This window comes from Bos indicus x Bos taurus, chromosome 9 (assembly GCF_003369695.1).
Source record: "Bos indicus x Bos taurus breed Angus x Brahman F1 hybrid chromosome 9, Bos_hybrid_MaternalHap_v2.0, whole genome shotgun sequence".
Lineage (NCBI taxonomy): Eukaryota > Metazoa > Chordata > Mammalia > Artiodactyla > Bovidae > Bos > Bos indicus x Bos taurus.
In genome coordinates, this window is record NC_040084.1 from 39262360 (window position 1) to 39274649 (window position 12290).

The 12290-nt window shown below is 38.2% G+C and overlaps 1 protein-coding gene across 1 annotated transcript in view; it reads right to left on the reverse strand.

Moving 5' to 3' along the window:
- Positions 1-612: 612 nt before the first annotated feature.
- SLC16A10 (solute carrier family 16 member 10) overlaps positions 613-12290 on the reverse strand; it is a 119954-nt gene continuing 108276 nt past the window's right edge. Inside the window, exons 5-6 of the mRNA XM_027551203.1 lie at positions 10464-10692; positions 613-8213 (exon numbers count right to left, since the gene is read on the reverse strand). Of these exons, the coding sequence (XP_027407004.1) occupies positions 7984-8213; positions 10464-10692 (459 nt within the window). The 3' untranslated portion in view covers positions 613-7983. The remainder of the gene's footprint in view (positions 8214-10463; positions 10693-12290) is intronic.

Genomic DNA, 12290 nt, shown 5'->3' on the forward strand with positions numbered 1-12290 from the left:
CGAGAGAGTGAAGTTTACCCTGCTTAGGATCGCCTGCACATCTGGTACTTATTTGCAGGCATATAAATAATTAATAGATTCAATGACATACTGCGAATTTCACATTGATATGTAAAATATATTTAGCACCATTAAACATCAATAGTGACTTGCTTTGTAGTTAGGTCTTATCAAATAATAAACATCCTCTGACTGCAATCAGTTTTTCTCCAAGTGGGTAATCCATAATAGGAAATTTTTAAAAAACCCTCCAGCCTGGTCTTGATCACCCCCTGAAATTGTCAGTGAGAAATAGATCACTTAGTACCAGCTGAATTTAATAAGTTTATTCAGTGTAAGTAAAAGAAGCAATAATTTTAAGTCAACTGCAAAAAAAAAAAAAAAAATGTCAAATAGAAATAGTTTTTGGACTATCCAGTGCTTGTGGTTTATGTCTTCGTCCCCTAGAGAAATAACAATACCCAAACACACCTGAAATACATATATGAAGCTTTAAAAGCATACAGCTTATTTCTTTTATTCCGTACACACTATTTCCTTCCCTTTAGTCATTTTTCCTCCCCGCCTCCACCTCCCCAGGGAATTTCATAAATATAAGCACAGAGCCTTATAGACATTTGCTAAAAAATTTTTATTAACTGAGAATATCATATTGTTTCACAGTAAAATGATTTTACCCTCCAAATGATTACAAAGCTCTTTTTCATTAAAAACATTTTGTTTATCTATATTAAATTGAACATTATAAAAAATCAATTATAAATTATACTCTTTAAAAAGAAACATAAAAATTTTTTAAAGGCAAGTACTAAAACACTGCACACTGATCAAACCCAGCATAATCATTTCACATAAGTGACCTATATTTAGACAACTCCTATGCCAAAAATGGCACCCTGTGTAGACAGAGCAGAGTCACTCTGCAGCATGCACTCGGAATAATCTGGTTTTGATGTCTAAGGTCAAACATGTTTTCCTAACTTCGAAAATATGCAAAATAATTTAAAAATTAGTTTTCAGTTAAACATTAAAACAAGTTGACAAAAAAAGTGTCTATTAGGAGATACTTAAAATATCCAAGCTCTCTCTCAGTAATACTGCAGGGTTCAGTCTGTCATAGCTGTAACTTTCAAGCTAAGGTAAATTTGTAGGAGAACAGAATGACAAAATTCAAATTTATCAAGCATTGGGCAATGCCTTAATAATGTTATAGTTCTCAAACTACAATATTACAACAATTACATGAGAAGTTATTACTAAGGGGATATTTCATCTCACTCCACTGTAACTTTTTTTTTGAGTATCGTTGGTTTACAGTGTTGTGTTGGTTTCTGCTCTACAGCACAGTGAATCAGTTATACATATACATAAATACATTCTTTTGTAGACTTTTCCCATATAGGTCATTACAGTATTGAGTAGAGTTCCCTGTGCTATATTAGTTACCTGTGTTATATATGGTGTTATGTATGTCAATCCCAATCTCCTCCCTCTGTAACTTCTGATTAACAGGCCCCCATTCTCTTACATACAAATCATGTTAACAGTAGAATGGAATTATCATTTGTTAACAGTGAATCCAGTATATTCTAGTAGATTCTAAATGTTTGGTTTTCCTAATTAGAAAAATGATAGTATTTTTCTAACTTACATTTTTAATATCTTCACAAAAATAGAGTTAAGGCAACATCTATAAAGACAGCAAGGTTAAATACAAATCTGTGGTCCCCACTTCCTCTGAATCCTACTCGCAGGTACCTTAGGGACTCAAGAGACCTGCATGGAATCTGGGGTAGAGTTCTGGTGCGAGTCACACAGTCAGCCACAACCATGATGCTCAGAGCCAATCATAGGTCTGAGGTTTGCTGACTCTGCCCCAGACATAGTTGTTTCTAATCTAATTTCTTTATGTTAAATCTGAAAGATGGACAATGATATTTTAAGATTGATGGTTCCCAAAACTCTAAGCCTGAAAAATAGCTTAAGTTATATCCTTAAGCCCAACAGAAAGCTACTTCGTGTTTATGTGTGTATATAATACATATACACACACACATACACACACATATATAATTATATATATAATAAAACATGACTTTTTTCACATAAGAGTTACAGAATACTTTGAATAGCTAACTTCATGCTAGCAACATTGACCAGGGACTTTTCTTTAGTCATTACCTTTGGGGGCTATGTTCATCATTAAGTTTTCATTTGGTGATCATTTTTTTGAGTTTTGTACCCTAACACCTTCTGTATTAACAAAAATTACATATTTTTTAGTAGATCTGAACTCAATAATTCCTCTATAGGAGGGGTTTTCCCTCATATATATATATACAAAATGTAACATGCATAATAACTGCCAGACATATAGACTTCCTATTGAATTATATATATTTAAAAAGAAAAAAATAATTTTGCAAAGAACATGAAGTTTAGCACCAATCCTGATCTAATCTTTCTCTGCTAGGAAAAAAAAAGGCACCAAATACAGTCAGTTCATAGGCTGGGGTGAAAATACAGCACTTGATAACAAACCCTGGGTCTCCTAGGCTGGGGTGAGAACACAGCACTCAATAAGAAACCCTGGGTCTCCTAGGCTGGGGTGAGAACACAGCACTCAGTAAGAAACCCTGGGTCTCCTAGGCTGGGGTGAGAATACAGCAGTCTGGATAACAAACCCTGGGTCCCTGAAATAATATTCCAGTATAGGCTAAATTACGACAGATACGTTGACCTATCACTGTCTTGCATTGTAGAACCTACTATAGATGATTACATTCGGTGAAGATAACAGTAGAAAAAGGTTTATGTGTTTACACACATATTTAACAGATTCACTCTTAATAACCAACGGATACTGAAAATATTATCTGATACTGACTTCTAAATGTTGTTTTGTGTAGATAGTGATATCACATGCATGCTTAGTGACACTGAACTCCAAAATGCTCTTCTTATAGGCCACCATACTGAAAGGCGAGAAACCTGTCATTAGATTGGGAACTTGTGCATTAACCCCTACTCTATCGCCACACTCAGTGGTAGCATTTTCCAAAACTCCAGTAAGACGAAAACTCGTCACCACAGTCCCTGATCCACTTGGAAAGGAGTGCTTCTTACAGGAGTTTAACATGGAAGCTGTAAGGCTAAGGCACAAGCATATAATCTGTTGTCAGCGATCATCCATCTTCCTGCCAAAGAAAACATGAAGGCAAGACCTCATCGTCAAGCTGCCGGTGTAATTTGTACAAGCCACTCACGATGCATTTTAGCAACTGTTCATTATTGTATATAGGTTATACGGTTCATCTTTTCTTTTTTTCCTTTTTCAGATTATCCACAGGCCATATTAGTTAATATTCCATTTTTGTTTCCTTTTAAATACTACTTATCGGAACTAAACACGTTTTGTTTTACTGGTATTTCGACCCCCTTTAACAGCCTACACTCCGTTGCCTTTTAGTCTCCAGAATCACCATTCACTCGCTGATTATGCAGGAATTGATTACGCTGGGGTTTTAGGTAGACCCCGGAAGCTGAGGTAGGTGGGCTGCCATGACAAAGCTGAGTGTCATGATCAAGTACTTGACAAGGTTTTATTTCATTCTCATGGTATTTCCAGCATACTAATAAAAAACAAAAACCTTGTTTCATAAATGAGGTAGCCTCCTATTTTATATCTGTCAAAAAAAAAAATTGTACCATGGGAAATTTCTTTGAATGTAGAGAGGCCAAGGTAATTAATGTTTACTTTTTAAAATTATTAATTTTTAAAGCTAAAGCTAAAGTAGGCTACTGTATCCCAAATATCAAGGTTTGAGTGATTCAAAGATGTGGCAATGAATTGTTTCATGGGTCCTAAGCAGTCATCTGATAAAAATCCCTATTTATGGTAGTTTGGTGGTAATGAGTCTGTGTTGTGTGCAGGCTTCACATTTAGCTATGGGGATTTGGCCCTTTATTCTTGAAAATTGTAGCCTATCACTTGCAGTGTATATCTGAAACAAAGCATGAGTCTCTGTCAACAAGTAAAGTGATCCAGTGTGGCTGTGACTGTCATCCTCTCAGTGAGCCTGGAAAGTAAAGTGATCCAGTGTGGCTGTGACTGTCATCCACTCAGTGAGCCTGGAAGCTGTGTGTTGCTGTTGTCTACCTTATTATTTGCTCCCTCCTTGCAGCAACAATGAAGTTTTCAGTTTGAAAACTCCTGAATAGTTTTAAATATGTATTTAAATTATTCACATATTTTTAAATTTTGGAGCTAATTTGCTCATACTTTCCACCCACATCTCTAGACGCCGGGAACTTACTCTTAATACCATTCACCATAAATTGTAACCCAGGCCTAAAGCAGATTCACGAGACACTGCATCCCAGAGGCCTACTAGATTCCCAGGCAGCCTCCAGGGTATGTTCTCAGGACTACAATTTAGCAAAACTTTAATGGAATATGAAAATCAAAGTAAAAAAAGTATGCTCTGAAAATATGTTAAGAACTTAACATACTTTGCTCTCAAAGCATTTACCTTAAATATTTAAAGTTTTATATGTTAACACAAAAGTTGACAATTATATGAAACTTCTTATCCCCCCACCCATTATAATTTTTTTTCCAGTGTACCATTAGAACTCTAAGTGGAAAGCTGAGACCAAGCCATTCTCTAGGTTACACAAAATTGGATGGGGTTCCATCCTCTGAAATCACCGGGACCAGTAAGTACTGCAACTAAGCAACCAGTGGAACTAAGCAGGGATAGTCATTGACTCTTCAGCAGGCTTTTGAAGGATGTAGGGAAGAAAGGGCAACAGAATGATAAAGACAGTATAAAAAGAGGTATGCAAGGGCATGAAAGTTCGCCACCAGGAAGTCTTCAGTCCCACCCATGCTACAGGTGCCTACCTCTCATCTCATAGCACATTTTCTATTCAGCCTTATTGGATTTATCATCAGGTTATCAGAACATGGGACAGCTTACAAATAACAGTGGCACGTATTTAAATGTTAAGTGCAGTTAAAGGAGTATAATTACCAGAAGTAAACATATGTTTACTTTACAACCAAGTGTACATTTACTTTAAAAGTGTGGGAAGTTGAAGCTAATGGCATTAATTTTTTTTTCCCCCATACTTGGGCAGAGTCCATGGGATCATCTGCAAACATGTCTAAACAGATAATGTCTGATCATGAAATGCAAATGAAGTCTTATTTCTATTTATGAATAGAATTTGAAGCTCAGTGCAAGCACTGTGCAGTTTTCAGGAGAAATTACAGGTCTTGGGGTAGGGCTATAGACTTAAGCATTGCAACTGTGATCAAAGAGATGAATTCTGAAAATAGCATCAGTAATCTGGGTGGCTTATTGTTACTGAAATGGATGCATCCCAGCCACAGGCACTGCAGTAAACCCTAACCAGAATGTTTCTGGAAGATCCCTGGGCATCCTGTTACAGTAACATCCCATCCGGACTGTGTGTGAAGAGGAATGATCGCTCCCTTCTTTTATAGTGTTGGCCTCAAACGCCAGAACCTTTTACGTTTGAGAATTTGCTGAGTTCTTTAAAGATTTTATCTATTCTTTTAAAAAAGTGTCTTGGATTAAACAACAACAACAACAAAATGTATGTCCATCAGGTCACTTTACTGCAATTAAGTAACAGTCTTTAGAAATTAGGCCTTAGTTTGAAAGATTAACATTCCTTGGTCTAAAACAAATCTTTGTGAATACTGGTATTTTTTCTTAGGTTGTATATTTTAGACTTTTAGAACTTTTTGTACCAAACAACACATTACTAAATATGCATTTTATGTAATTTAGCATCTTATCTTCTATACTTTTAACTTTATATTATTACAGCACAGCACTCTCCCTAAGAGTCTATTTTAGTGGAGCCTTCGCAGTGTTATAGATCCTGTTTGATTCATTCCATTAGACTGAAACTACATATGTGTAATATTATACACAAACACAATAGTCTGAGATCTAAGTTATATTATACTTGTCGTGTTGCTCTTTTACTATGTAAAATAAACAAGATCAAGTCCGAGTTTCAGATAATTACTTTCCCCCACTAATATCAGCCAAATAATAAAAGGAAAAACATTCTGAAGGTCTTTACAGAATAAGTTTTTCAGATCTACTCTTTCTGAAAAATCACAGGGTAGTCAGGAGTTTGTGCTGAAACTATAGAAAAAAATAAGTATTTTATAGCGGCAGGTTTGATGATTGTTCATAGCTGTTTGTATATGAAATACAACTTCCAGTAGTAAGTTGCAGCTGTGTGTATGGTGTAGTAAGTTGCTGAATGTCTCTAAGATCAAAATTGTTTAAAGCTCTATTATAAATAAATTACATATTTAGTGTTTATACTGAACCTTCAAGGTTGCAGATTGAGAAAGCTGATATTGAAAAAGTTACTGGGTTTTCTAGTTGTTTACTTATCAGCCTCACTTTGCCTTTCCTCCTGAGTGCCCTCCTCCCCCAACAACTACAAATCCATGTTTTACCGACATCTCCATCCTCAGCTTGAGACAGGAATGGAAGGACTTTGCCCTTCACAAACGATCCAAGCTGAAAAGGAAAGTTAAGGAGATTGCATTTCTCTCAGCACAAAGAATTTAAGAACAGGCGGATCCTGAAGGGGCTTTATAAAAAAGATGGCATCTTCCCAGGTGAACAAGCCACATTTGAGGAGGATCTAATATACATATGCATTGGGGATTTAATTATGAGTTTGTGTATTATTAACGCAATAATAATAAGAAACAAATGGAAGATCCTTGGGCATCCTAGAAACAAACGTACTAAAATATAATTTCAAGATGAGGGACCCATTCCTGTTTTTTTCCTTTAGTGGAGTTTAGGTCATGTCATGACTTTGGTTTTAACTTTAAATCTTTAAAATTTTGCTTTCTTTCTTATATTTATATATAAATAGAAAAAATACAGGCAGTGTTAAAGGGGAACACACTAGGATAAATATATATGAATGCAAATTTTTGCCAGAAAGTTTTACCAACTTGAGCAATTCTTTCCAGTAGAAAGAGATATTTTCTTCACAAAGAGTTTTTTTTCCCCCATTTATGCCTAAAACTGCAACTTGATAATATGCTTGTTTAAATATCAGGTCCTAGTGCAACAAATTCAGAAGTCAGAAAAATTCTAAGCTAAAATTGCTAGAATATCTTTCATTCTATTTTACTGTTACAACTTAAACAATTCAGAAATCTGGGGTGTTTCTGGCAACTTGAGTAAAACACACTGCAAATCCAAAGGGAGAACATGTAAATGGAAGAAATGTCTGATTTCTGAACTGTTTTGCCCTTATGAACAGTATCCTGTTCATCTCACATATTGATTCTGAATACCTTGTCAGCACCTGCTCCAAGAAGGTCCCTTGACACTGGAGCAAGTCAGAATAACTTACTTTCATAGCTTATTTAACAGCAGGCGAACAATTTTTACACTGGCTTGAAATCTAAGTCGATCTGATATTATCTAGAATCCAGGCTTAAATTTTGTAAGAAGTTTCCAAATAGCAGAAGAAATTAAAACAGAGATACTAAAAACACCAATGTGAGACAACAAATAATATTTCCAGTCCTAATCAAACCACAACCCTTTCAGTATAGCTTGAGGTATTTTTAAGTATTTGTACAAGCTAAATAGCATTCACAGTTTCCGAAGCTGCTTTTTTACTGAGATAGCCTCATATTCTCATGATAGTTGACTTTCAGACAGGTTTTCTTGTACATGAAAACTGAGTCTGAGTCTCTGCCCTCAGACTCACGGAAATATCGGACAGCTAGCTGTTCACTGGCAGCAAATGGTTCTTGTAGTAATGAGGGTTCTATTTCCCAATTATTGTGCTACTCCTAGGATGTGATTAAAAAAATAACAAATTTGCAATTCATATATAAAAGGAATACTTGCTTCAGTTTCTGAAAGCAAGTCCAGTCTGGTGGAGGTATATAAGACATTAAATAACAGAGTCAGATTCCTTCTTAAAGATTGCAGATGAGCTTGACAGAGAGTTCTGGTTCGCCAGCATTTTCTCCATCTTTTCTCCTCCAGTGGTTTTAGTGACCTCTCTTTGCTTCTTACTGTGGACCCATGGGATAAAACAAAGAACAGCACCTCCAATAAGGGGAGGGATTCCAGCGAGGTAGAAGGCCACATCATAGGAGCCCAGCTTGTCCCGGAGTAGCCCTGGGAAGGGAAAACACTGTCAGCAGGAGAGAAAAGCATGACTGTTGGGGCCCAGAGGAGTCGCCCTGGTGGCCCACTGCCAACCTAGGACCTTCATCCCAGCAGGCCAGTGCAGACACCTCAGAGAGCAGACGTTTTTAAGGACATGGTTCTGAAAGATAAACCTTTTCTGATAGGAAAGAAAAGATGTCATTTCTTTAATCTTGTTGCAAATCTGTGACAGGCTTCTGAGTTTTCCTACCAAGATATCACGTGGACAGAACACTTGCAGTCAAGCTTTGGCTTTCTCAAAACCCTTCAGAGGCCCTTTGGGTATTCTGACACATGGTGTTAAGGTCCTGTTTCGGCTGAAAGTGGACGGTCCACCAAGCTGAAACCTGTCATACACACAGGCTTCAAAATGTTTACATTTGCAGACCTTTCGTGTGCCTGTTTATGAAATAACATGAAACTACTTAAAATGATAATCCAAAATCATGAAAAATTATAAATCTAAGAGGATGAAAAAGTTACATTGTTAAATACATTTTGGAAAGAGACTAAGGTTTGTCAGCACCTGCGGGGAAAATGTAAGAGTATAGATATGGTATTCTAATAGAGCCTACGGCTGTGCCTCTGAAAACTGTCAGAGTACTCCTTATTTCTATTTTGCTAACAAAATCCAGATTTTAAAAGTTACCTTAGTGTTTCAGACTTTTGCTGTACAACCTAAGTGACCAGAAATGTTCCAGGAACACATTATAATGGGTATCTGACTCTGCTAAATAAACAGCTGAGGATTTGTTCAGGTAAATACCAACACATTGGGGGGAAAAAAAGTGTACAGTCATTCCAAATAGAAACGTAAAACATACAGTGTATCTAAATACATGCTTTTCCTATCGGAATCAATATTGCATATGTAACTGAACCTTGCATCTTCATGAACACAGGTTATGTTTGGCTGTAATACTGTAATCCCTAGAACCTCCTGGCGTTTTTCTGCCCACTTTGGGAATTTCCTGTTACCCCCTTCATTCTTGATCTGTTATAGTCACCTCCAGTGGCAAAAAGAAACACCTTTTCTAGTAAAGTACTTCCTATAACTTGCTGTGGACTTGGAAACCCTAACAAAGCATGTAAGAGGTAAAAACAGGTTGTTAACTGGGAGAGAGGGGAAGGACTGGAGGGTTCTCCTGCAAGGAGACTGTGATGTTTAGAACTTATATTTCACTTGGTGTGCTCAGTAGTGGTTCTGCTTGCTTGATTCATGACTAGGTTCCTAACTGGCAAATTTGCTGACATGTGTGGTTCTGAATATGAGAATGAATTGAAGTTTCACTGAGTCACTCACATACAAGACAGATGCTAGTACATACATTTAAATTTCATAATATTTATATCAAATCTTATAATTTATAGTAGTACCCAGTTAATACTGAATGTGAGACAACTTTATACTATCATTCAGAAGATTTCTAAAGGTAAAATTCGTGTAACATAAAATTAACCATTTTAGTGGCATCTGGTATATTTACAGTGTTGTACAACCACCACTCTCTCTCTAGTTCCAAAATATTTTCATCACACCAGAAGAAAAGTCCACACCCAATACACAGTGACTCCCTAATCCCCCTTCCCTCCATCCCCTTGCATCTGTTCTGTCTCTGAATTTATTCTGGCTATTTCACATAAATGGAATAGTATGTGACCTTTTGTATTTGGCTTCTTTCACACTTAGCATGATGTCTGAGGCTCACCTACCTGGTGGTGTGTGCCGGTACGATGCTTCATTCCTTTCTATGGCCGAAGAACCCCATTGTACGGATGTAGTACATTCTGTTTACCCATTCATCTACTGACGGACATTTGGGTTCTCCTGTTAAGTGTTACTTTTCATTTAACTATTTCTCAGGGAGGACTGTGATCTCTTACACAATTCATACATATTTAGAAATCTTTCAGAATCTTCACCTCTTGAAAGAAAGAAGTCACATTTCCTATTCCTCCAAAACACTTACTAGCACAGGAACTCTTAAGTCTTCAAGTCCAGAAGCTAACTGCTATACATTTCAGCGGGCAGTTAAGATATCAGTAAGAGTAAGAGGGCTCATCAGCAAATTTTTCCAACATGCCATCTGCTGGTCTTAGTAAAAATGTTATAGATAAGCCACATACAACAGCAAGACAGCAGAAAGCAATAAATCATAATATATTTAACATGTGAGACTCAGGACCTACCGTAGACAGTGCTAGGACAATGTTATTTACCTGCGATTGGTGGGCCCACAGTCATGGGTATAGACATGAATCCGAGCAGAAATCCAATTGCTTGGGAGACGTCCTGGGCACCAACCAACTCAAAGGCAATGGGGGCCATAATGGAAATGAAGCATCCATCGAAGAGACCCATGATGAGGCAGACAGCAATGAGGCCCCCAAAGACGCTGCACAGGGGGATCATCATGGACATCAGACCGATGAAGAGAAAGGACAGGACCTGGGACAGGCACACAGTGTCAGCGCCGCTCTCGGAACAGGGAGCATCACAATTATTGAGCAACATGCGTAGGGCTTTAAGTGGTTACCGGTTAGTCACCTCTCCAGCCCACTTTGCCTTGATTTTATATACATAATCAACTCCCACAATCATCTTCCCTGAATTCCCCTCACCCTTTCTCAGTATTTCCATTAAGGGACAAGAAAAAAGTAAGGGTTTTTGTATACTTACTTTCCTTTCCCAGCGGTAAGCTCTTTGAGATCAGAATCTGTACAAAAGTCATCTTTGGCCCTACATATAATAAGGTTTAAGGATCTTGTACCTGGCCAGTGCTCATTACGTATTTGTTCTTTGAATATCAGCTCAAATTCACTCATCCAACATATGATTTAGAAATTTTACCTTTGAAATTATTTGCACTTTACTGGTGTCAGTCCTCTGCATAATGAAAATACGCCAGCCAGATCTATCCTTCACCTCACAGAGCTTCCAGTTTGCTAAAGTAACAGAATCAAACACTGGATTTTCCCTGCCATTGGGCAGCTCCTGTGCTCTGTTCTAGGCACTGTGCTATGTGAATAAAACCTGGTTAGTACCCTTGGGTTATGAAGAGATGACTGTGTAAATAAGTGCACATGAAGTATTCTAGATGTTCTAGTTGTATATTCAAAGCATGGTGGGTACAAAAAAGGAAGGAGTAGACAATTCAGTTTTTTAGGCAAATAACTAAAATTGTATCATTCACTCATTAGGTGGAATAGATGTTTAAAAAGAATCAGCTTTTTTAAAAGTATGCATATAACAGAAACTGTCGTTTATTTAATGCTTATGAAATGCAGGCATTGTTCCAAGGACTTTAGGTGGTGACTTTATGAGGTGAGCCCTAATATTTTCCCCATTTTACAGATGAAGCAAGTGATGCTGGGAGGTTTAGTAACCCCAGGTGGAGCCAGCCTGGAAGCCGGGCCTGCCTGGGCAGTAAGTAGCAGGGGCAGTGGAACCATTCCTAGAGGGCCCCCTCTGATGACAGCGGGGCAGGGACGGGAGGGAGAAGCCACAGAGAGCAGCGCTCCAGATCTCCACCTTCATCTGCTCTGTTTGGCCAGGGCTTAATGGGGGACACCAAGCTTGGCAGGGCCTCGGGGCAGCCCCCACCACCTCAGTGCACAGCAGGATCACCTGAGGACAGGGACCCCCAACAGTGGTTTTCACAAGCTCCCCAGGTGACTTTGGCACATGTCATCCACTGACCCCACAATCAAAAGCATTCTTGAAAAAGATTTTAAACTCCAAGTTGGGGACTTCTCTGGTGGTCTAGTGGTTAAGGCTCTGTGCTCCCAATACTGGGGGCTGCTGCTGCTGATGCTAAGTCACTTCAGTCATGTCCAACTCTGTGTGACCCCTGAGACGGCAGCCCACCAGGCTCCCCCGTCCCTGGGATTCTCCAGGCAAGAACACTGGAGTGGGTTGCCATTCCCTTCTCCAATGCATGAAAGTGAAAAGTGAAAGTGAAGTCGCTCAGTCGTGTCCGACTCTTTGCGACCCCATGGACTGCAGCCTACCAGGCTCCTTTGCCCATGGGATTTTCCAGGCAAGAG